At 47.3% G+C, this 24,109-nt stretch overlaps 2 protein-coding genes across 5 annotated transcripts in view; both read right to left on the bottom strand.

Moving 5' to 3' along the window:
• IPPK (inositol-pentakisphosphate 2-kinase) overlaps positions 1-9,016 on the bottom strand; it is a 60,150-nt gene extending 51,134 nt beyond the window's left edge. For both annotated transcript variants that reach the window (XM_040245796.1, XM_040245806.1), the window contains exons 1-2: positions 8,704-9,016; positions 180-227 (exon numbers count right to left, since the gene is read on the bottom strand). In XM_040245796.1, the coding sequence (XP_040101730.1) occupies positions 180-227; positions 8,704-8,784 (129 nt within the window). In that variant the 5' untranslated portion in view covers positions 8,785-9,016. The remainder of the gene's footprint in view (positions 1-179; positions 228-8,703) is intronic.
• A 9,532-nt stretch (positions 9,017-18,548) lies between these two features.
• BICD2 (BICD cargo adaptor 2) overlaps positions 18,549-24,109 on the bottom strand; it is a 55,702-nt gene continuing 50,141 nt past the window's right edge. For 2 of the 3 annotated variants that reach the window (XM_040245649.1, XM_040245657.1), the window contains 2 exons: positions 22,555-22,765; positions 18,549-20,668 (listed from right to left, as the gene is read on the bottom strand). In XM_040245649.1, the coding sequence (XP_040101583.1) occupies positions 20,663-20,668; positions 22,555-22,765 (217 nt within the window). In that variant the 3' untranslated portion in view covers positions 18,549-20,662. Of the gene's footprint in view, positions 22,766-24,109 lie in introns of all 3 variants that reach the window. The other variant, XM_040245641.1, reaches the window with a different exon arrangement.

Raw genomic sequence — 24,109 nt, forward strand, 5'->3', positions numbered from 1 at the left:
CCAGCAGGTCAAAGCACTGGGTCCTGCAGGAATGATGGGCACACTGTTTTTAGCACTGAATGCTTGTATCATATTCAAATTTCTAAAATTAGCATTAATACTTTTTTGCATCAGAAAAAAATCCAAGTTTTTCTTAAATAATTATTTTAACGATGGGGTGGCAAATCCACTGATCTTACCTTCTTCCTGTTAGGAGGAAACTTCAGAAAACGAAGCACCACACAGCGCTATTGGAAAATAAAAGAGTCTGATTAGTACCCACACAAAGCCTGGGGATAAGGGTAGACGGCTGTGGAGAAAAAGCTGTCCTCAGCAGTGCCTGGGACACCCAGTGCCACAGGGAGGAAGTGAGGGCCATTACTGGGCCACATGTCTGAGGACAGAGAGCAGCTAGGAAAACCTATGCTCTCTGACCTAGTCAGGCCACTCCCAGTGATTTAAGGAAAAAAGATGCACAGAAGATTTTAGCTACTGCATGTAAAAGGACTGTTTACAATTCCAAATAAAATGTAAACAACCTAAATGTCCAACAACAGTAGGATGGTTAAATACAGAGGGACGTATTCCAGACAATGGAATACTATATAGTCATTTGCCAGAAAATATGGAAGATCCACATTTACAGACACAGAGGTATAGCCATCATCACTGATAAGTGAAAAAGATTCCAGGATGGGGCTGTCAGAGGGAAACTATTTTTATAAATATGTACATATACATGTGTGTGTGTGATCGAGAATGATGTATGGGTACAGTGCTATTTATATAAAGCTCAAAAACAGGTAAGACTAAGATCTCTGGCACCTGGGATGGTCCCTGAGAAAGGTTCTAGAAGGAGCTGGTCATGAGAATACAGGTCCATGTACTTTGTCATAATCAAGCTGTATACCCACATATGATGTTATCCCTTGTTTAAAATAAAGTATGTGCATGCTGAGTTTGTATGAACTGTCTGAAAAAACTTCAGAACAGATAACCATGTGTCCAGGTAGCAACAACTGGGGAAATTAACTTTTTTAAGTCCTGTTGGGTTTTCCAATTTTTTACAATGGTAATATAACATACATTTCAAAAAATACATACAAAAAATATAACATACGTTTCAAAAATTTTTTACAATGCTAACATACATGTCAAAAATGTGAAAAAAAAATTGTTTTTAAACAAGCACAGCCTTTGAAAACAGCCATTCTTCAAGGAAATAACCTGGATGTGTTATGGAGTCTTGGTAATGGGGGAGATTAATTCCATTTGGACAACTTCAGAAACCATTCCCATGGAGACAGAGAGTTCCAGGCAGAAGGGCTTAAGTGGGAACCTAGCCTGTAAAGCAGTGGCCAGGAGGAGGAGGGGGAGGCGCAGCAGTCTGGGTACTGTCTAGAGCACTGGGGTCCAGGTGGGGCAGGAGGGGCTGGTGACTGAAGAGACTCAGGAAGTACAGGTTTAGCACTCAAAACATGGCAGAGAGCAAGCAAGGCCCATAGACACCAGATCCATTTCCCCAGCCCACAGCCCCCGACATTTCCTATCCCACTCTGACGACACATACTCCTCTCAAAACCCCAGACAACCATCACCTCCCTGAGCCCCAAGCCCAGACTTGGGGAAGCTAAGGTCAAGGGCATGTTCCCGCCCCTCAGTTCACTTCAGTCACTCAGTTGTGTCCCTCTCTTTGCAACCCCATGGACTGAAGCACACCAGCCTTCCCTGTCCATCATCAACTCCTGGAGCTTGCTCAAACTCATGTCCATTGAGTCCAGTGATGCCATCCAGCCATCTCTAACCCCTCCCAAATCCAGGCAGACATTAGTATTCAATCATGAGAATCAACTGGCCAAGGATTCCATCAAAATTTAAGGGAAAACAAAAGTTGATAATGCAGAAACCCTAATTCTAGGCAACTTCCCAGAAACTCGGGCCCCTAAAAGTCACTCACTTTTTACCTGGACTCCACTATTTCTCAAGACCTACTAAGAAATTCTGAGTGTCGTGTTGTGTCTGCTTCAAGGAAAACTGTTCTCTCTTCTGACCTGTTCATCATTTAAAACTGTCACCAGAAACTGCCCCACAGGAGCTGCAGTGTCAGCCTTGAAGGCCAGTCTCCACAAATGCAAGCACTCAGTGGGCACACCTGTTTTGGACAGCAAGCACTAACTGCCCCCTGTGAGGGTCTGACTGGGCTGAGTTGGTGGCCCTGTGACATGCCCCAAGGCCAGCCATGGGACCAGGCGACACTCATTCAAGTGGACAGAAGTGAAAAGATGAGAAATCAACCTTACCAGCCCTGGTTGGAATAAAGACATAGTTAGTTCAAGGGCCACCCATGGTGTGTAGCAAGACTGATGCAACCGCCCACAGGGAGATTCCCATGAAGGAGCCCAAATTCACACCTAATCTGGTAACCACCAGGGCCCTGCCAGCTCACAAAGTTCTAACCAGTTGTGAAGCAAACAACTCCTTTCCTTTTAAACATCTGAAATTAGATGTTTAAAATATATCTCCTTCATAGTGTCTAGGATAAATATTAAGACCATGAAGAGAAAGGAATGAGACTAAGAAGAGGGGCTTAAGAAGAGTTTCTGCATGGTCCGAGGCAGAGGCAGCTCTTCCCTGTTCCAAAGTAGGACAGGGAATCTTAGGTGGGGCCCACACCTCTTCTGTCCTTTAGGATAGAAAAGTGTGGTGTGCTCTCTTGTGCCTTGAAACACTAGATGAAAACCAAAGATTTCCACAAGACTGAAAAAGTCAGTGAGTGGAGAAACGACACATACAAGCACACACACACACACAAAATGATCTCACAATGTATGTAACACTCTACTTATAAAAGAAGGAGACGGACTTGCCAGGTGGTCTTGCCAATGCGGGGGAAACAGGTTCGATCCCTGCTCGGGGAAGATCCCACATGCAAAGAGGCAAATAAGCCCATGCACCACAACTATGGAGCCTGTGCTCTAGAACTTGCTAAGGAACCCAGGAGCCGCCACTACTGAGCCTGCGTGCTGCCAACAACTGAAGCCTGCAGGCCCCAGAGCCTGCATTCTGCAAGGAAGAGTAAGCCCCACTCCTTACTCCTAGAGAAAGCCCACACGCGGCAACAAAGACCCAGTGCAACCAAATAGAAATAAATTTAAACAGAGTAGACAGCATTCAGTGAGGGTCCCAGGCCGTGGTGGGGAAGGACTGGCATGTTACGTGCCAGGACCTAGGACCAGCTCTTTGATCCCCACTGCAAACCCATCCAAGTCATCCGAATATCAAGACATCAGCAAAGCCTGGCTCTAACAGCTCTAAAAGCACAACCATGTGAGTGTCTGACAGCGCAGGAGCTCTGGCTGCCCAGTGCTCTGCAGCCTTGTGTGTGTGTGTGAAAAAGTATCTGCATGTTTATGCTGTAGGGTTGAGAGAAAAGGCAGAAAACAAAAACAGATACCATTCTTGAGTATTCAATAAAAACGTGTTATAGAAGGAAGTGCATCAAATGTTAACAAAAATTATTTTTACTAGTAGGGAAATGCTGGATGCTTTTTACTTTCTTCCTTCTAATATTCTGTATTTTCTGGGGTGGTGAGAGGAACTAATGATTGGCATTAAATAGAAATAAAAGAATACAAAAACAAAATAGTAAGAGGGTCACCTACCCATGTGAAGCCCAAAGGAGGAAATTCATGGGTGGAATTAAGACTCCAGGACCTCTCGGCAAAGGTAAGGTATGATGTGATGAGCTGCTGAAGCCTGGCTGCTGGAGAACAAGCTTCAGTCAAGTCTTCCTCCAGAGTGAGGATATTACCCAGGAGAGGACCCCAAGAAAACCCCAGGGAAGCAGAGATCAGGCAACTTTCAAGGGAAAAGGAGACAGATAAACAGAGCAACAGAAGAACAGAGCCTCAGGGTGCTGCCCCAGGCACCCCAAATGGCTCAGCTCGGCTTCTTGGTGAGGCCACCACTCACAGACACCCCCCCAGCCATTGTCCAGATCTCCCAGCAGAATACCTGGGACAGAATATCAGGCCAGGCCACTTGCGCCCACTGAAACAACCGGAAGCACACTGCAGTTCCAAAAGAGGAACAAGGGGTCAGACAGTGTGGGGCTGACAGCTTCAGACAGAACAGATGGAGGGTGAGGTGAGACATTTCACAGGCAGGAGCCCAAGACCCTGAAGGGAGGCCAGACAGGAAGTGGGGACAGCAGGTGCCTGGACTAGGAAGGGCACTTTCCTTCCCAAGTTTCATCTGTCTGTAAGGACTCTCAGCTGCCACAGGCCTGAAACAGACCCAGGCGCGAGTGATAAGGTGGGAGACAGGCCAGTGGAGGTGCAAGCCCGGTGGCATTTACAGGCAGGACGCGCAGGGACTGCAGCAGAGAGGTGCTCAGAAAGTTTCTAAAAGATGGAAAATCCAACAGCAAGAAGAGAAGCAGAATGTTTTGTAAAGACAAACCACAAGTGCATGCGGAGTACAGTGAGGGTGACCGAGAAGTGTGCAAGTCCCAGGGGAGGCTTTAAAGTCCCAGGCCCTCCAAGGCCACACGATGGCCGGAGAGCAGGTGTCCCAACAAACCCAGGGGCGGGTGACCCAGTGCTGTGGTCTCGTCCTCCTGCAGCACAAACTTTGCTTGCCTTCCTGGTAAAAGGGGCAGCTGCTGTCCTGACTGAGTTCTGACTGAGGAGGAAGAAGGTTATCATCAGGGTGGGGGAAGTGACCATGCCACCTGAGGATACCAGGCCTAGACTGGCATACCTCCAAATGCCAGGAGGGCAGAGCTCAGCACTCATCAAGGCCAAGACTGAAAACCACCAAAGAGAGAATGTCTTGGAAGAACCAAATCCTAACCATTCAACTGCAGGTGATCCCAGGAATAAAGACAGAGCTACGTGCAGAGTTCGTCAATGAGATGTCACCAAGAAAGAAGTCTCATCAGCTTTATCAACCTGTATGAATACCATTAAAAACCTCAAATACAGAATAAGTTACTTGTTAAAAAAATACTATAGGCAACAGAGCATTAAAATATCTAACTTTCTACTAGATTCAGGAGAAAATTAAGCCCAGGATTTGGGAATATGTCTTTAAAAAAAAAAAGAACAACTCTTATTTGCTTCCAATATCTCCATTAAGAAGTATGATCTACAAATCAGAAATCCTAAAACACAAAAGAGAAACACACGGCCCCTGACTGCTTGAACCCCACATCTTCGGGGCCCACACAAATATCCCAGGGCATCAAAACAATTGCAGAAACAATCTGAAGCCCGATCAGAATCTTAGAAAGGACATAAACCCTGACAGATCAGGAACAAACTTTTGATAAAAGATCTCAGATGCCAAGTCTTTTATGTTACCTCTCTCAATAAGGAGAAAAACATCACAACGGCTTAGTGTGATAAAGGGAGGGGCCCCTACTTCCTCTGCATCCCAGAGGTGAGGGGAGCTGGGGGGCAGCTCAGTGCCTGGGGAGGAACCTCTGCCTGGCCTGCTGTGGGTGACTTGCCCCACTGCAGGCACTTAAGAGATCAAGTGACAAACCAGTCTTACAGTGACCTTCACAGGACAGGCCACCAAGCCAAAGCCAACAAGACCAAGGTGAAGAAGGGTCACTGCAGATGTAAAAGCAACAACACCCGGGGAGAAATCCGACGTGGCAGCAGCGCACTTGAGGGCTGCCCTGGGCTTCACGACCACAGCTCGGCATGAGCAGAGGTACGGTGCACTCTCTAGAACAAGTGACAGCACCCTCAGGCTGAGGTGAGGAAAGGAAAGTATGTGCCCACAATGGAAATGTTCTTGCCCGAGGCCCCCCACAGGGGCAGTGCCGGGGACTCCAGGCACCAGCATACAGAGCCAAGTTGGCCATAGCCTTTGAGCACTGCAGAGGGCTGGTGCCAGGGCCAAGGGCCAGTACCTGGGAAAAGGTTACATGCACAGCCGGTCCCAAGGATGCTGAGCACTGGGGCATTGGAAAGTTGACAGCAACCTATCAAGAACTGGCCTACTGTCTAGTCATCTCTTACTGCCCAACCCTGAACACATTCGCACATTACAGCCCTCCTTGGGCCTGCACTTAACTCCTCCATATCCAGGTCCCATTTTCTGCAAGTCCTGTGCTCCCAGAAGCCTCCCAACCCACCAAGCTGGAAGACTGTATCTCATCCTATGTTCCTCCAGTACAGATGCCAGACCTTAGGACTGGCTGGCTGAAGGTATGTCAGGCTTTGACACTGGAAGGGACGGGGATGGACTATTCACTTTTTAGTTCAGTTCAGTCACTCAGTCGTGTCTGACTCTTTGCGACCCCATGGACTGCAGAACGCCAGGCTTCCCTGTCCATCACCAAGTCACGGAGCTTGCTCAAACTCACGTCCATTGAGTCTGTGATGCCATCCAACTATTTCATCCTCTGTCGCCCCCTTCTCCTCTTGCCTTCAGTCTTTCCCAGCTTCAGGGTCTTTTCCAAGGAGCCAGTTCTTCACATCAGGTGGCCAAAGTATTGGAGCTTCAGCTTCAGCATCAGTCCTTCCAATGAACACCCAGGACTGATCTCCTTTAGGATTGACTGCCTCATCACTTTTTAAGGAACTTTCAATTCTGAAAGTAGATGATGCCGTCTCTGAGGAAGTGTCCGTCTCCCAGTCTGAATGAAGCCTGGTAAGGGTCACACTCTACTTCAGAATGAATGAGGTGGGTCTGGAGAGTCCACCCATGGGAGCAGGAATACATGTTCTCACTCATCCACCTTCTTCTATCCCACTCATACACACCCTCTCCTTGGGCAGAGTGGACCCTGAAAGCTGCCTTCCAGGGCTCCCTCTTCCTTCCTGGTCCTCAAGGCCCAAGCAAAGCCTAAAGGTTTCTCAATACACAAGGGTGTAATTCTCCCTTTATTCAGTGCGTTCACTTGGTGGGAACATTTTCTTACAAGACCACTTGTGATTATAATCTTCAAATGATAACAACTACCAAGCAGGAATGAGCACAGTAACAAAGATTTAGATTTAAAATAAAGAATGAAGAGAACAGGTAACAGAGTAGCCTGATGACTCAGTCTAAAGGAATAAGAAACAAGACTTTAACAACTGAAGCTGGACAACAAGGGAAGGGGCAGCTGCCCTACAGAGTGGACACATGCTTGTCAGGGACAATGGAGAAGGCATCTGAGTGCCCAAGGCCTGGTGTCCTTTTACTCTGAGTCTGGAAATTGCTCCTTCATCTGATGCTATTTTTGAAACTCAGTTCATTAGCTAAAAGAAGTCTTAATTAGCTTTACATAAAATGAAGATACTGGAATATGAGTATTTGAATTGTGAAAGGATGCAGGGGGTCACACAATATTCAAACAACAAAAGGGACTCATGCTGGACTATCCGGGGCTTTGCCCAACCCTGAAACACAATGAGGCACAGCAGACTGACAGAGAAGAGCAGCTTCAGGTTAAGCCTTGTCAATTATTAATTATCCTAAAGATCTTGAGCAAAGCCTGCAGTCTCACTTCTTCAGTTTCCCAATAGTGCTAATGGGTAACAAAACGCAGAACACAGGGGCCACCTCGGTGACTGCAGCTTACCCTACAGCTGCCCCAGGGCACCCAGGAACAACAAAGCAGGACATCACTCAGCTCCTGCGCCAGTCACCCTGTAGGAGCTGTTGGGCTGGGTCAGAGCTCCTAACCACTGAGCCAAGTGGGGGTGATAGTTATCACTTGCATAACTTGTCCAGCTCATCTTTCTAGCAATTCCGCAAAGGGGATTCTGTTAACCAGTTCCACTTGGCAAATGCAAAAACTGAACCTAAGCCAGGCAGTGGTAGAACCGGGATTCCGCCCAGCTCTGTGTAAATGCAACTCCCATCCTCTTAAGCCCTCAGTGACACCTATTGGTTCCTCCCCCAGCCCATCACATTCCTGCCTGGCTGAATCAGACAGCAAGATGTCAGAGAGATCCGGGCCTTTACACAAACCCACAAGCTTCTCTTCCTGGATTCAGCTCACTGAGAGTCCTTACTGCACTCTCTGAAACTCTCATCCTTACTGAATAAAGGGAAATTCTTTAAATTCTAAAAGATTCTGAAGAAGAACCTGTAGACAATGCTCCACTAATATTAACAACAGCAGTAGAAGAGCAACTCCCTGCATTTCAGAGGCGGAACTCCCTCGGTGCTTGGGGAGTTCAAGCACCCCAAGCACTTTGCTTCTTCCTCCGGAGTTTGCCCGTAACCTCTATCTTGCCCAAGATTACACCGGGCGTCCTCACCGCGGCTGGGCAGTCGCAGGCGGTCCCGTGTGAGACTAGGATGGGGGTCGTTGGGAGGACACGAAACAGACCCAGGGGGAGGAGATAACACTAGAGGAACACGGAACCGATTTGGATGGAGGGGAATGCTGGGGAGACACGGCACGAACCTAGAGGGAGGAGGAGAGCGCTGCGGAGACGCGGAACTGATCTGGGGGAAGGCGGTGACACAAAGCGGAGGCAGAACCGACCCGACAGGGTAGTGATGCTGCGGGAAGGTGAAACTTATCTATCCGAGAGGCAGCGACACTCGGGGAACGCGCAACCGATCGGGAGCAGGGCTGCTGGGGAACCGATCGGGGGTAGTCGGTGCTGAGGGGATGCAGAACCAACCTGGGCTGAAGGGGCTCTTGGGGGACGCGTAACCCCCCGGGAGTAGGGTGAGGACCCTGAACCTCGCCGACAGGCAACCGCTCACCTGCGCATGGGCCACCACTAGGCTCTTGTTGCCTTCACCGTGGTACCGCCATTCATTCTCGTCCATCTTCCCCTCGTCCATCCCACGGTGCGGCCGTGGAGCCTTGCGGGGCCGCAAGCTGGAGGCCGCTGGTTTGCCTGGGCACCAGCCGCCGCCGACCGGGCAGCAGAGCCTGTCACCCGCCACCTCCACTAGATTCAGCGCGGGGACTCGCAGGCGCGGGCCACCGGAAGCTACGCCCCCGAAGCTACCACTGCCTAGCCGGGCAACTTCTGGGTACACGCCGGCTTCTCATCTATCGTCCACTGAAACAGATGGGGCGGCGGCCATCTTAGGTACTGGCACAGTGACTCATTTCCTGAGCGCGACCTTAAGAATCTGAAGGTTTCCGGGCTGGGCGCCGGAAGTGAGGCAAGCGGGAGGAGCCGGCGGCTCACGGGCGTCCAGAAGTGGCCGGCTGGTGAACGGTAGTCCAAGCAGGTTGTGGGTGGAGTTGTACTGGCGGGCTAGCAGCCAAGGGGGTCCCAGCAGGGGTAGGAGCTGGGGAGGGGGCGGTCCAGGTGGGCCTGGGGTGGGTCGTCTCTAAAGCTGGAGACCACTGGATCATGAGCCTCAGCCTTCTTTTCTGTAGAATGGGATACATTTCTCACTCATCAGGTTGTTAATATCATCTGATGCAGAATCACACCAGTAGTCCCAGGAAGCAGAAACATTGTGGTCCACACCTTACAAATAAGGATACATGGTTTAAAGAGACAAATGGACTCCTAAATGGCGCTCTTGCCAGAGTTACCTGAAAACCTGGGTTTGCCTTTTGGTGGGTGTCAAGACAAAAAGTGGGAGAAAGAAGGATTCATTGCTTGCAACAAGTAAGGAGATCCGCGGGGATCTTTCCCAAACCAGTGTCTCCCCAAATCGGATAACTGAGGAAGTTTCAAGAGTAAAGGAGCTTTGGGCAGTAAGAGTGCAAACTTCCGCTGGATGAACTCATGAGAGGCAGAAAAGGTCTACATCATCCCTTGTTATCCAGTCACTAAGCCTACTCTTTGTGACCCCGTGAACAGCAGCATGCCAGGCTTCCTCTCCTTCATTATCTCCCACGGTTCGTTCAAACTCATGTCCATTGAGTCAGTGATGCCATCCAACCATCTCACCCTCTGTTGCCCCCTTCTCCTCTTGCCCTCAATCTTTCCCAGCATGAAGTTCTTTTCCAATGAGCCTTTGCATGAGGTGACAAAAATATTGGAGCTCCAGCACCAGTCCTTCTGGTGAATATTAAGGACTGACTTCCTTTAGGATTGACTGGTTTGCTATCCTGCTGTCCAAAGGACTCTCGAGAGCCTTCTCCAGCACCACAGTTCAAAACCATCAGTCCTTCAGCATCCAGTCTTCTTTAGGGTCCAACTCTATGTCAGTACATGACTACTGGAAAAACCATAGCTTTCACTATATGGACCTCTGTCAGGAAAGTTGTGTCAAGGCTGTATATTATCACCCTGCTTATTTAACTTATATGCAGAGTACATCATGTGAAATGCAGGGCTGGATGACTCACATCATCCCTTTGGTCCCAACTTACTGGCACTTCAGACTAATCTTCACCACTGAAACAGAACTGAGAGTCTTTACTACTCATAAAGTATCTTTCCTATTGTTACTTTTCATGCCTGATGACATTATTACCTTAAGATCATTATTACTGAGACCTGTTCAAGGGCAAGAGTTGTGGTCAGGCTTAGATAAAGAAATGGCTTATGCCAAAAATGGCTTCTATGTCAAGAAAGCCATGCTTGGTTTTCTTTCTTTGGGGACCCCCTACCCCATCTGCCCACAGGAGGAGTAGGTTTCACTGAACCTTGAGGTATACACTTTAAGGAGAAGGTTTGAATTCTGCCCTTGCCACTTAATGGCAGTGAAACAAAAGGCAGATCTCTTCCCTCTCCGGGCCTCAGTTTATTCCCTGTTGATGTGGGACTGATGATCTCATAGAGGTGCTGCTACTGCTGCTAAGTCACTTCAGTCGTGTTTGACTCTGTGCAACCCCATAGACGGCAGCCCACCAGGCTCCCCCGTCCCTGGGATTCTCCAGGCAAGAACACTGGAATAGGTTGCCATTTCCTTCTCCAGTGCATGAAAGTGAAAAGTGAAAGTGAAGTCACTCAGTCATGCTATGAGGATTAAATTAGATAAGTGAGTCTCAAACTCTTACTCTCAAGACCATTTTAAACTCTAAAAAAATGATTGACAAGAATTCCCTGGTATGGTGCAGTAGTTAGGACTCTACACTCACTGCCAAGGGCTGAAGTATAATTCCTGGCCAGGGAACTAAGTCCCACAAGTCATGTTTTGTTGTTCAGTTGCCCAACTGTGTCCAACTCTTTGGGACCCCATGGACTGCAGCACGTCAGGTCTCCCTGTCCATCACCATCTCCTGAAGTTTGCCCAAGTTCATGTCCATTGCATCAGTGATGCCATCCAGCCATCTCATCCTCTGATGCCCTCTTCTCCTTCTGCCCTCAATCTTTCTCAGCATCAGGGACTTTTCCAATGAGGCAGCTGTTCGCATCAGGTGACCAAAATACTGGAGCTTCAGCTTCAGCATCAGTCCTTCCAGTGAATATTCAGGGTCAATTTCCCTTAACATTGACTGGTTTGATCTCTATGCTGTCCAAGGGACTCTCAGGAGTCTTCTCCAGCACCACAGTTTACCATATTACAAATTTATATTATAATATGATGTGTATCATAAAGCTCTAAAAATCATTTTCATTTTAAAGCAATAAACAGTAACTTTTTATTTATTTTTTACGGAGGAGAAAGTGTGGCTTTATTACTTTGCCAGGGAAAGGGGAACACAGTAGGCTAGCACCTCCAGAACTGTGCCCGCTCCCCTGGTTAGCAGGGAGAGGTTGCACAGTCAGGTAAGGCTATGCCATAGGGATCAAGGAACATTACCTTTTTAAAAAGTGGTATTTCCCCAAAATACAGAGAAGAGTGGCAACTGTTTTACAATTTTGTTGCAAATCTCTTTCAAGTCTGGCTCCCTGGAAGATAGCCATAGTCTCACATCTGCTTCTGCACTGAATCTGTTGCTAGAGTAGAAGTGAAGTGAGGGGAAGATCCCCTGGAGGAGGGCCTATCAACCCACTCCAGTATCCTTGCCTGGAGAATCCTGTAGACAGAGGAGCCTGGCGGGCTATAGTCCATGGGTCACAAAGAGCTGGACATGATTGAAGCAACCTAGCACTAGCAAGCACGAGGTGAAGTGAAACTTGCTCAGTCGTGTCCAACTTTTTTCAACCCCATGTATAACAGGAGGCAAAGGAGCAGGGCACAACTTTTGAAAGAATGACATAGCCCAAGGACACAACATAAACCAATTAGAATCAAATGGGTCCAAGATGGCAGACAAGCCAACTAGACCTTGATCCTCAATCAGCAAGCTAAATGACACACACAGAGGGGCCAGAACAGTTCCAAGACACCGTCAAAAGACCAAGCAGTGGACAGTGGCTCAATTTCTGGAAATCTCCAACCCTTCCTCAAAATGGATGGAATAAACCAAACCTCCCACTCATCAGCATATGAAATTCAATTCAGTCGCTCAGTCATGTCCAACTCTTTGTGACCCCATGGACTGCAGCACGCCAGGCTTCCCTGTCCATCACCAACTTCCAGAGTTGCTCAAACTGAAGTCCATCGAGTCAGTGATGCCATCCAACCATCTCATCCTCTGTCACCCTCTTCTCAACCTGCCTTCAATGTTTCCCAGCATCAGGTTCTTTTCTAATAAGTTGGCTCTTCACATCAGGTGGCCAAAGTATTGGAGCTTCAGCATCAGACCTTCCAACGAATATTCAGGACTAATTTCCTTTACAATTGACTGGTTTGATATCCTTGCAGTCCAAGGGACTCTCAAGAGTCTTCTCCAAGACCACGTTTTGAAAGCATGAATTCTTTCAAAAGTATCAATCCACTGCTGAATTTTCCAAATTTGCTGGCATACTGAGTGTAACACTTTAACAGCATCATCTTTTAGGACTTGAAATAGCTCAGCTGGAATTCCATCACCGCCACTAGCTTTATTTGTAGTGATGTTTCCTAAGGCCCACTTGACTTAGGATTCCAGAATGTCTGGTCTAGGTGAGTGATCACACCATGTGTTTTTCTGGGTCATTAAGATCTTTTTTGTATAGTTCTGTGTTCTTGCCACCTTAATATCTTCTGCTTCTGTTAGGTCCATGCCATTTCTGTCCTTTATTGTGCCCATCTTTCCATGAAATGTTCCCTTGGTATCTCTGATTTTCTTGAAGAGATCTCTAGTCTTTCCCATTCTGTTGTTTCCCTCTATTTCTTTGCATTGATCACTGAGGAACTTAGGAAGGCTTTTGTATCTCTCCTTGCTGTTCTTTGGAACTCTGTATTCAGATGGATATATTCTTCCTTTTTTCCTTTGCCTTTGATTCTCTTATTTGCTTATCTATTTGTAAGGCCTCCTCAGACAACCATTTTCTATTTTGCGTTTCTTTTTCTTGGGAGATGACTTTGACCACATCCTATACAATGTTACAAACCTCAGTCCATAGTTCTTCAGGCACTCTATCAAATTTAATCCCTTGAATGTATTTATCACTTCCACTGTATAGTCATAAGGGATTTGCTTTAGGTCATACCTGAATGGTCTAGAGGTTTTCCCTACTTTCTTCACTTTAAGTCTGAATTTGGCAATAAGGAGTTCATGATCTGAGCCACAGTCACCTCCTGGTCTTGTTTTTGCTGACTGTATAGAGCTTCTCCATCTTTGGCTGCAAAGAATATAATCAATCTGATTTCGGTGTCGACCATCTGGTGATGTCTGTGTGTAGTAGTCTCTTGTGTTGTTGGAAGAGGGTGTTTGCTATGACTGGTGCATTCTCTTGACAAAACTGTTAGCCTTTGCCCTGCTTCATTTTGTACTCCAAGGCCAAACTTGCCTCTTACTCCAGGTGTTTCTTGACTTCCTCCTTTTGCATTCCAGTCCCCTATGATAAAAAGGACACCTTTTCTTGGTGTTAGTTCTAAGTCTTGTAGGTCCTCATAGAACCGTTCAACTTCAGCTTATTCTACATTAGTGGTTGGATGACTGTGATACTGAATGGTTTGCCTTGGAAACAGAGATCAATCTGTCATTTTTGAGACTGCACCCAAGTACTGCATTTCAGACTCTTCTGTTGACTGTGAGGGCTATTCCATTTCTTCTAAGGGATTCTTGCCTACAGTAGTAGATATAATGGTCATCTGAATTAAATTCACCCATTCCAGTCCATTTTAGTTCACTGATTCCTAAAATGTCAGTGTTCACTCTGGCCATCTCCTGTTTAACCACTTCCAATTTACCTTGATTCATGGACCTAACATTCCAGGTTCCTATGCAATTCTGTTATTTACAGCATCGGACTTTACTTCCATCACCAGTCACATCCACAACTGGGCATTTTTTTTCACGTTTGCTCAGCCTCTTCATTCTTTCTGGAGCTATTTGTCCACTCTTCTTCAGGATCATATCGGGCACTTACCAAGCTAGGGAATTCACCTTTCAGTGCCATATCTTTTTGACACTGTGGATTTTCTAATGAAACAAAGTTCCATTGATCAGTGTCTGTTTTTATAACAGAAGCATATTTTTTTGTTTCTTCTTTTGCCATGCTGCACAGCACGTGGGATCTTAGTTCTCCAACCAAGGATCAAACCCGCATCCCTCACAGTGAAAGTGTGCAGTCTTAACCACTGGATCATCAGAGAAGTCCTAGTATCAAGTCATTTTATCTTTGTAACGTAGTTTGAAATCAGGAAGTGTTAGTCCTCCAGCTTTTTCTTTCTCAAAAATTCTTTAGGTACACAGGGTTTATTGTGGTTCAATACAAATTTCAGATTTTGTGTGTGCACGCGTATATGTGCGTGTGTGCGAAAAATGGACGAACTTTAATAAGAGATTTCACTGAACCTATGGTCTGCTGTGAGTAGTATGGATACTTTAAGAATAATTATTGCAATCATAAAACAGGATTTTCTTTCCACTTATTTGTGCCTTCTTCAATTTCTTTCATCGGTGATTTATAGTTTTTAGTGTGCAGGTCTTTCGCCTCCTTGGTTAAGTTTATTTGTGGGTATTTGTTTTTGTAATTTTGCTGTTTTGGGGGTGTGCTAGGGCTTCATGGCTGCACGTTGGTCTTCTCTAGTTGTGGCAAGTGAGGTATACTCTCTAGATGTGGTGTGTGGGCTTCTCATTGTGGTGGTTTCTTGTTGCAGAGCATGGGTTCTAGGGCATGTGGGCTCAGTATTTGTGGCACTCAGGCTCCAGAGCACAGGCTCAGTAATTGTGGCTCACAGGCTTAGTTGCCCCCATGGCATGTGGAATCTCCCCAGAGACCAGGGATCGAACCTGTGTCTCCTGCATTACCAGGCAGATTCTTAACCACTGGACCACCAGGGAAGTCCAATATTTATTATTTTTGATGCTACTGTAAATCGGATTTCTTTCTCAATTTCCTTCTCATATTATTCATTGTTAGTGTATGGAAACAAAACTGATTTTTGTGTATTGACTTTGTATCCTTCTATTTTGCTGAATTTATAATAACAGTATTTTCTGTGAAAATTTTCAGTTTTTTACAAATGAGATCATCTGCAGAGAAAATTTTACTTTATCCTTTGCAATTTGGATGACTTTTCTTCTGCTGGAACTTCCAATTCTGTTGCATAAAAGTGGTGAAAGCAGGCTTCCTTGCCTTGTTCCTGCTCTTCGAGGGAAAGCTTTCCAGTCTTACACCACTGCATATGATATTTGCTGTGCATTTCATATGTCTTTTTATTATGATGAGGTAGTTCCCTTGTGTTCCAGGTTGGCTGTTTTTATTGTGAAAGGATGTTGAATTTTGTCAAAAGCTTTTTCTGCCTCAATTGAGATGATCGTGTGTTCTTTACCTTCATCCTGTTAATGTGGTATACCACATTTACTGATTATGTAAGTTGAACGGTTCTTACTTTCCAGGGATAAATCCCAATTGAACTTGATGAACTTTTAATGCACCCTTGAATTTGGTTTGCTAGCATTCTGTTGAGAATTTTTGCATCTATCTTCATCAGAGGTATTGGCTTATAATTTTCTTTTATAGTGTCCTTGTTCGGCTTTACTATCAGGGTAATGCTGGCCCTTAAGAATGTATGCCACAAAGGAAGTCTTAAGTTGACTCTTTGATCATTACATGTTCTTCTTTGTCTCCTGTAATAATTTGTCTTAATTAGTCTATTTGGTCTGATATTGGTAGAGTCACTCCTGTTCTTTTACAGCTACTGTTTCATGGAATGTATTTTCCCATTATTTTAAATAAACAAATATTTATCTAATTTGGCTATGTTGGCTCTTAATTGTGACATGCAGGATCTTCACAGTGGCACACAAGCTTCTCTCTAGTTGATGCATGTGCTCAGTAGTTGCAGCACACACGCTTAATTGCACCTCAGCATGTGGGATCTTAGTTCTCCAATCAGGGGTTGAACCCATGTCCCCTGGGTTGCAAGGCAAATTGTTAGCCACTGAACAACCAGGGAAGACCCTTTTCCCATTATTTTACATTCAACTGATTTTATATCTTTGATGATGGTGGGAGAAATCAATACAGTTTGGTAAGCAAGTGTATCATAGGTCTGGGTCTCTACTGTATGCTTCCACTTATATAAAGTGGGCTTCCCTGGTGGCTCAGATGATGAAGAATCTGCCTGCAATGCAGGAGACCCAGGCTCAATCCCTGGGTCAGGAAGAGCCCCTGGAGAAGAGAATCGCTACCCACTCTAGTATTCTCACATGGAGAGTTCCATGGACTGAGGAGCCTGGTAGGCTACAGTCCACGGGGTAGCAAAGAGTCAAACACAACGAGCGACTAATGCTTTCAATTTCATTTATGTAAAGTACAGAAAAAGGCACAAGTGATCTGCACTGACAGACTCAGGAAGTTATCCCTGAGAGTGGGAGCAGAAAGCAGGAGGGCTTTGGGAGACTGCCTGCCTGCATTTGTTTCTCATCTGGACGATGGCTGCACAGTGTGTCCATTTTGGAAATACGCAGCCAATGGACACTTGCTTCACTCTTCTGTATGTATACTGTACTTCACAAACACTTTAGGGTAAATAAAACAAACTTGATTCCTTAAGAGTGAGATGAACAAACGGAACCCTGGTGTGTGTGTGTGAGATCAGTGATTCCTACTGTTCTCACGGAGGCCCATGAGGTGGTGTGCTCACAGAGTCCATGCAGGGAGCCTTTTCTGTGGATAAGGTACCATGACATTGCCTTTCACCTAGAAGGAGGAGCTCTGTATACGTTTCAGGGAAAGGGGGGGCTCCACTCCAGGGACCTGAGCTTATAAAGGATCCAGTTCATGGATGACTAAGGTGAACTCACAAAAGCCAGTTTACTTTCCCACAAAATGGTAACAAACAGCTCTTCAGCTCTTCCAGCTCTGCTGTTTGAACACAACTGAAAGGTAAGCACAGAGGCAAACCTGATGGCATCCAGTCCCTGTCAAAACTTCACACCAAGTGATGTCAGAATGGAGGCATCTCTGTTTTCCCAGGAGGCTCCCAAAGGTAGGAGGCAAGGTCTCAAAGCTGGTGCTGTTGTTTACAGCTATGGTAACATGCTGGGTGTGAGGGTGAAAACCACTGTAGGGAGCCGGAGGAGGTGGCGGCAACAGGGACATTCCCTCGTGGAAAGCACAACCAAACGGGAAGCCTTTCAGCTCGAACTGCCCTCTCCCACAGGCTCCGCGGGACCCCACCCACTCAGGAGGCTGCCACTCCACCTGTGAAATGAAGAAGCACATGTGCAAGGACCCGAAGCACACTGAGGGGTAGGGAAGACCTCAGCATCTGCACTTGTGCAAATGAAACACCCCAACAAGCAAGACTGGACCAAGCACCAAGTGAAGACTTGCTCTGCTCAGCCCAGTGTCAATACCCCCTCCTCCATATCTGCGGCAGGCTTTCTTCCCAACCTCTTCCAGAGGCCTGTTGGGATGCAGGCCAGGAGGGAAAGAAGATTTCTTCTAGCTACTGAGTTAGAAAAACAAGTCTCTTTTGAAAGAAAGTTTCAAACTGAACATGGGTTCACACTACCCAAGTAGGATGGATGGGGACTGTCAAAGGGAGGGGCCTCTCAGTGACCATGAGGCCAAGGGAGACTTCAGGTGGAGGGTGGGGTCAAGGGAAGATGCCAGGGCAGCAGGACCCTGACTTCAGACAGCTTCCCAGAGGGAAGCCCTGAAGTTTGGGTGAAATCACTTAGGTCTGACCAAGACTGTCAGAAGGAGAGGTGGCAAAGTGTCCTAAGACTTTCTGTGTCCTCAGACATGATTTGTACCCTACACTCACAGTCACAAGCAACCGCTGGGACAGGCTCAGTATACCTTGAACACATTCCTGCAGATGAACATGGTTCTGTGTTGACAAACAAGTAACCTCTGTTGCCTGTACCCATTCATTCCTGGGGTACAAAGACCAAGAGTTTGGACGGCAGAGGACCCCGTTGTCATGTAAATCTCTCTGCTTCCTGATCAGGACAGTACAAAGGCAATGTGCTCTCACTGCCACACTGCAGGGTACTCACAACATGTGATGCCCATCCCAAGAGGCAAGCCACATCTTCCCCACTTCCCACGCCTCCTGAGGTAGGTCTCCGGGTGCCTCCAGTTCCCACCACCAGGGTTACTGACTGCCTAGTTTTCTTGTTTTAGGTGCTAGAATTACAGTGCATTGCTGCATCCACAGTCATCTGGAGCAGGGGGTCAGAGCAGCCACAAAGAACAAGGCTTGTGCTTTGTCTTTTTATTATTTTTTATTTATTGGTCCTACCAAAACGACCCTTTACCCAGGCCCACTGTTCCTACATGCACCGGCTTTATAGACACTTGGGCCATATGTCCGTGTCCCAACTGGTGACTCATTTCCCCTTCCTATTCCTTTTCGATGCAGTGCCTCATTTTCTCAAAATCTGAAGGCATTTTTGTTTGTTTGGGTCTGTGTAAAAGATCCTTGGCAGGAGAACATGCATATGATCTTAAAATAAAGACAACATTCTGACACTAAGGTAATGCACAGAAAAATACAGTACTCAGACATCATTGCAAATAAATACCCCATACAGATGAAGTTTTTGTAAATGTAACATTATTTCTTATGAATCAACACTGTAAGAGAAGGTAAAAATAGGGGTCCCTACAACTAGGAATAAAAATGCTTATTCCAGGAAACAGAATTCTTTCATTCTTGCTACTTATATTATTATAATTTGTCCTGTATTTTGGAGAAGAGAGGACACTTTTTCTCATTCCTCCTCCTCGAGTACCAATTTGACCATTTGCACAACCTCACTTAGCAAATCAGGACAGGACAAAAATCTGGTTTGCTAAGGAGCTTCAGTGACTTCTGTTTCCTGAAATTAACAGTGATTAGTTACACCAAGCAAGAGAATATATAATGTCTCTTTCTCACATTTGCAAAGAATACTATGGCTAACCCTCACCCCAATGCATGGGGCCGACAGTGCCGGCTCCCCTGCCACCTACCCCACTCTTCACAAACGTGGCATGTTGTTCACATAGCTTGCTTAGCTTGTCCCATAAAGTCCATTTGGTTCCCAAAGCACACTCAAGGTTTGTATTCACTTTCATTTTTTCAGCCCCTGAATTTGCAAGGATCTGCACAGTAAAGAATCACTGACTAACAGAATTTTGCACAATTGCTGTTTTCTTTCCCTCAATGAAGATGCCCAGATTTAGGTTCAAAGGTGTGTGCCTATTCACACCAACTGGTCGATACCAGCCTTCAACATTTCCGAATAGCTCTTTACTGTCTGTTTTAGAGAATAGACTATGCTGGGCCACCTCCCTCAACTGATGAAGGCACTACTGGCAATGATTACTAACGAAAAGGCGCTGAAATAGAACACCCTAAAAATCGAAGACTGTAGGATTTTCTAAGTGTACCACAATTTGGCACAACAACCAGAGTAACAAAACAATTCCAATTTGGAATTTCACTGGTACAGTTGTATAAAATTCTGTTAATCAGTCATGCTTCACAATGTCCTAAAACCCAGAAAATTCTGGAATTTGTAGGTAATACTACTCATTCAATAATTTATCTTTTTGTTTTCAAGTGCCTTTTACTGTTTAACCAGAGCAAAGGTCAAGTTTTCTTCTTGTTACACTGAACTATTCCTAAGAATAATAATAATACAATATGAAAAACCCCAGAATCGGAATACCCTGGATTTCTTAATGAACATGGCATTTAAAATCTGTAATTTCAAACATGAACCACAATGCCGTGTAATCTAAAAGGCTGCCGAACCACAGTGTGGATACATTTAGCCAGGCTCCTTCCCGGGTTGAAGCCTTCACCTAAACAGTCTAGAGCTGCATGCTAGGAGGACACATCTGTGCCATGTGCTGATATCAGACCAACACACTGTTGGGAGCTACAGGACCACAAGACAGACTACGGCACCTGAGACCATCTCTATGCCAAGGGTTAAGGAAGCAAATATAATATCAAAATATCAAAAGTGCACAGATTGATTGGGTAAAAAAGGAGTATCTGTAATAGGGAGACCCCAGTGGTGAGTGTTTCTAGAGGGTTCCTAAGCAAGCCTGGTGGTCGCTGTCCAAGCAGGTTCTTCAGCGCCTGTACAAAGGCCTTTCCAAGCAGCAGCTGGCGGTATTCTCAACATTAAAGCTTTTATTTCCTCTGCCATTAAAAACTTGGGGATTGCTATTTTGAAAAGAATTGCAGTGGCATATCCAAAAACGTTTCTAAGTGGACTTTTAGGCTGCCCTTCCTTCCTCTGCGTGGGCCCATGGGAGAGGAAGGGAGGGGGCTGCAGTGTGACAGGGCCGGCGGCCGAGTCCTCCCAGCAGCTACTCTACAGCTGAAAATGGGAGAAAACAAGACAGCGTTAGAACTGGTCACCTGTCAGACAACTAAGCTCTCACTGAGCTGTGAGGGCATGGGTGTGTTAGTTGGCAGCAGAGAAGACCTGCATGTGTTAGGGGGGCCGCTGTCCCCGAGTGCCTCATGAAAACCCTTTACAAGTATGGAGAAGCTGTGTGCCAGGTTCGGCGAAAAGGCAGAAGCAGTATGCGGGGCCAGCAGGCAGTCATGCCCCGGAGAGTCCAGCTTGCAGAGGGCAGATGGCCTGACATCTTCTCAAGTGGGAGGTGCATCAAGACCTGACATCCCCTCTGCAAAGCAGCCCGGAGCTAAAGACAGGCCCACAGAAGGGACAGGTGTGGTCTATCCTGTGTATCTTCAATCCGGCAGTTTGGAAAACCCATACTGGCATCTGGTGGGAACTGAGGCACGCCTGGGAACTAAGGAAAAGAGCAGAATGGGGCAGACGGAAGTGTGCAGGGGGAATGCAAACTCCCCCTCCTGGCCACAGAGAGAGAAGCAAGGAGCTATTCATGGTCTGCAGCCTCATGGCTGGTGGCCCCATGGATGACAGGGAGAGAAACACTGAGAGAAATCCAGCTGCCAAAGCTCTGGTGTGGATGCAGCTCCTGAGAACGGGGGATGTCCTATGACTGCCTTTTTGGTCTGTTACCACCTCTGCAACTGCACTGACGATCAAGAACCATATTCTTCCTACTGTGAATCCTGAAACTTGCCCTATCTCCACACAAAGCTCCTTTCCCACACCAGGCAGGGCTTCAGCTATAGCTGTGGGAACGAGTTCCACTGTTCAGCCTGGTCTGCTGTTGACTCAGCCTCAGCTTAGGGGTTTCCATAGCCCTGTTTCTTGGAGTCTGAAGCCCTGTGGGAGGAAGGCCTGACAATGGGGGGTTTCCATAGCCTGGTTTCTTGGAGTCTGAAGCCCTCTGGGAGGAAGGCCTGATAATGGGCAGAGGGTGAAAAAATCCACTTGAAAGCTGGGGACACCATTAAGTTCAAAAAGATGGGCTTCCTGTGAGGACAGAAGTCTAGCCAGGCACTTGGGAAGTTTTTCTTATTGGAAAAAACCCAAGCCTTTGGCCCACCAATTTGTCACCTTGCAGGCCACCAGACAAGCATACAAATCTCAGAGAGAGAAGCTGAGACTTCTGAGCTCTGGTCTGGGATGTGGCTAGGCATGCGTGTGCCTCTTGGGCATGACTGGTCCCTGGGCTGGAGAATGTGGGCTACTCTTCCTCTGTGTTTAGGGGAAGGAATTCTGTAATTCTGTCCCAAATATAAACTGCAACGAGATGCTGCACAAACTTCATAATCTGCCAAGTGCAGAGTGTCCTCCAAGACTGCACCTGGGACTCAGGCTGGGACCTTTAACACTGGTTTCTGGATGCTGGGACAGTGTAACTGCATTAGACACATGCAGGGAACATGCAAGTTTCAATGCAAGTTCTGACCCTCCCAGTGGGAGCCAACAGCAACTGGGCCCTGAAGGGCCACATTTTTGCAAGGATGTGTGGCTCCAACCCCACCTTGACCACCCAACCAAGAGAGCAGCTGCTGTGAAGGGTGGTCCTGAGGGATGAGAAACAGACACAAAGCTTGCAGCGTCCAGGTGGAGTGGCAGGCTGCCTCTGCTAAATTCTTCCCTCTGTGCATTAGTCACAGTTAAGACCAGCCTAGCACCACAGTCCCGCTGCTGCCAGGTTAGTTGAGGTGAAGCGACAGGTGACGTGCGGCAGGTTAGCTGCAGCGTGTGACCTTGCGGCCCTAATCGCAGTAAATGTTATACTTCTCGCCACAGAGCACCTGGGCAGCAAGCCCAGCACCCTCAGCCCTGTCACTAGCACAGGCACAGGTATGACTTACACTCGGGGGGCCAGGCTTGGCCTTGGAGGTGGCCTTGGCGCGGCCCCTCCGGGTCTGCTCGTGGTCCAGCTCGAGTAGCTCCAGCCGCTGGGTCAGTGCCAGCTTCTGCTGGATGGCCATGCGCAGCAGTGAGTTGAGTGTCTTCTTCTCATCCTCGGCAGCTGCTAGCTGCCGCTGCATCTCATCCAACTGTGTGATGTATTCGTCACATCTGCGGGGAGGCAAGAGGCAGAGCGTGGCTGAAGGACCTGGGAGAGCCAGCAGAGCACGTGACCATGGTCCCCATGCTGAGAGCTCCAGGTGCAGGCGTGCTAAGTAGCTTCGGTTGTGTCCAAATCTGTGCAGCCCTACGGACTATAGCCCATCAGGCTCCTCTGTCCAAGGGATTCTCCAGGTAAGAATACAGGAGTGGGTTGCCATGCCCTCCTCCAGGGGGATCTTTCCAACCCAGGGATCGAACTAGCGTCTCTTAAGCCTCCTGCGTTGGCAGGAGGGTTCTTTACCACTAGCGCAACCTGGGAAGCCAAGCTCCAAGTGAGGGGACTATGATAATATTCATCAGCTTACTGAGCTACAAACGAAGACGATGTGCCTTTCTGAGGTTTGGTTTTCTCCGAGAGGGACTCTCTAAAGCCAGTTTTCACTAAAGGAGGCAGTGGATGGTGCCCTTAAAGCCCTCCAGCTGGCCCAGGGGAGCAAGTTAGGGGTGTGATGTCACTTGACTCTCAGGATGTGGGGATAAACCCGAGGACAGGAATCTGTTTGTTCTTCGAACAGCCCAGGCACACGGCAGGTGCTTAGTAAGTCTGGGACAAACAGCCAACTAGGGTCTAGGAAAAGCACACGAGGGTGCCATAAACAGCCCCATTTTAGCATCTGCCAATTGACACGGGCCCTCTACCTGGGTAAGGATTTGGGCGAGAAATGCCCACTCTGGGTCTGCCCCTGAGGGAGGGAGTGGCTGGGGTAAAGGTGGTGGTGGGCACACCCACCCTACACCCCCATCCACCAAGGACAAGGACTATCACCAAATTTCAACTTTTGCCCAGAGGTTTGCCATCTTGGCTCCATCTGAGAAGTCACACTTTTAAATAATACAAGTTATGGGAGCAAAGGTCAACATACCATGTGCTAAGGGACTAACTGAAATCTTTCCCAAACACTTTGCCCAGAAGGAGGGAGCTTTGTCCCTCTCCTCCCACATCGCTGAAATGCAGGGAGTGCCCAGCACCTTGACACAAGGTGAAGCAGACCCTGAGCTCAGTTCCAACCTATATAACCAGGAGTCTCAGCCTCCCAGCCCTGAGGACACAACAGGCCTATCCAGAGAACGCCCCTGTTGCTTGACTGACTGTGGCCAGCAGATGGCACCAAGCCTCTCTGAATAGGGAGACACCCACAACCAGGCCCCAAAGCAGCCTCCAGCACTGCACTTGCCCAGGGTCACTGGCCACAGGACTGCCCTAAACAAAGATGCTGCCCACCACTCCCAACAAACTCCAACTGGTAGGGTCAGAGCGGGAGCACTATGACCTCACCACTGCTGGGAGGGGAA

The sequence above is a fragment of the Oryx dammah genome, unplaced genomic scaffold (genome assembly GCF_014754425.2).
Source record: "Oryx dammah isolate SB20612 unplaced genomic scaffold, SCBI_Odam_1.1 HiC_scaffold_1, whole genome shotgun sequence".
NCBI lineage: Eukaryota > Metazoa > Chordata > Mammalia > Artiodactyla > Bovidae > Oryx > Oryx dammah.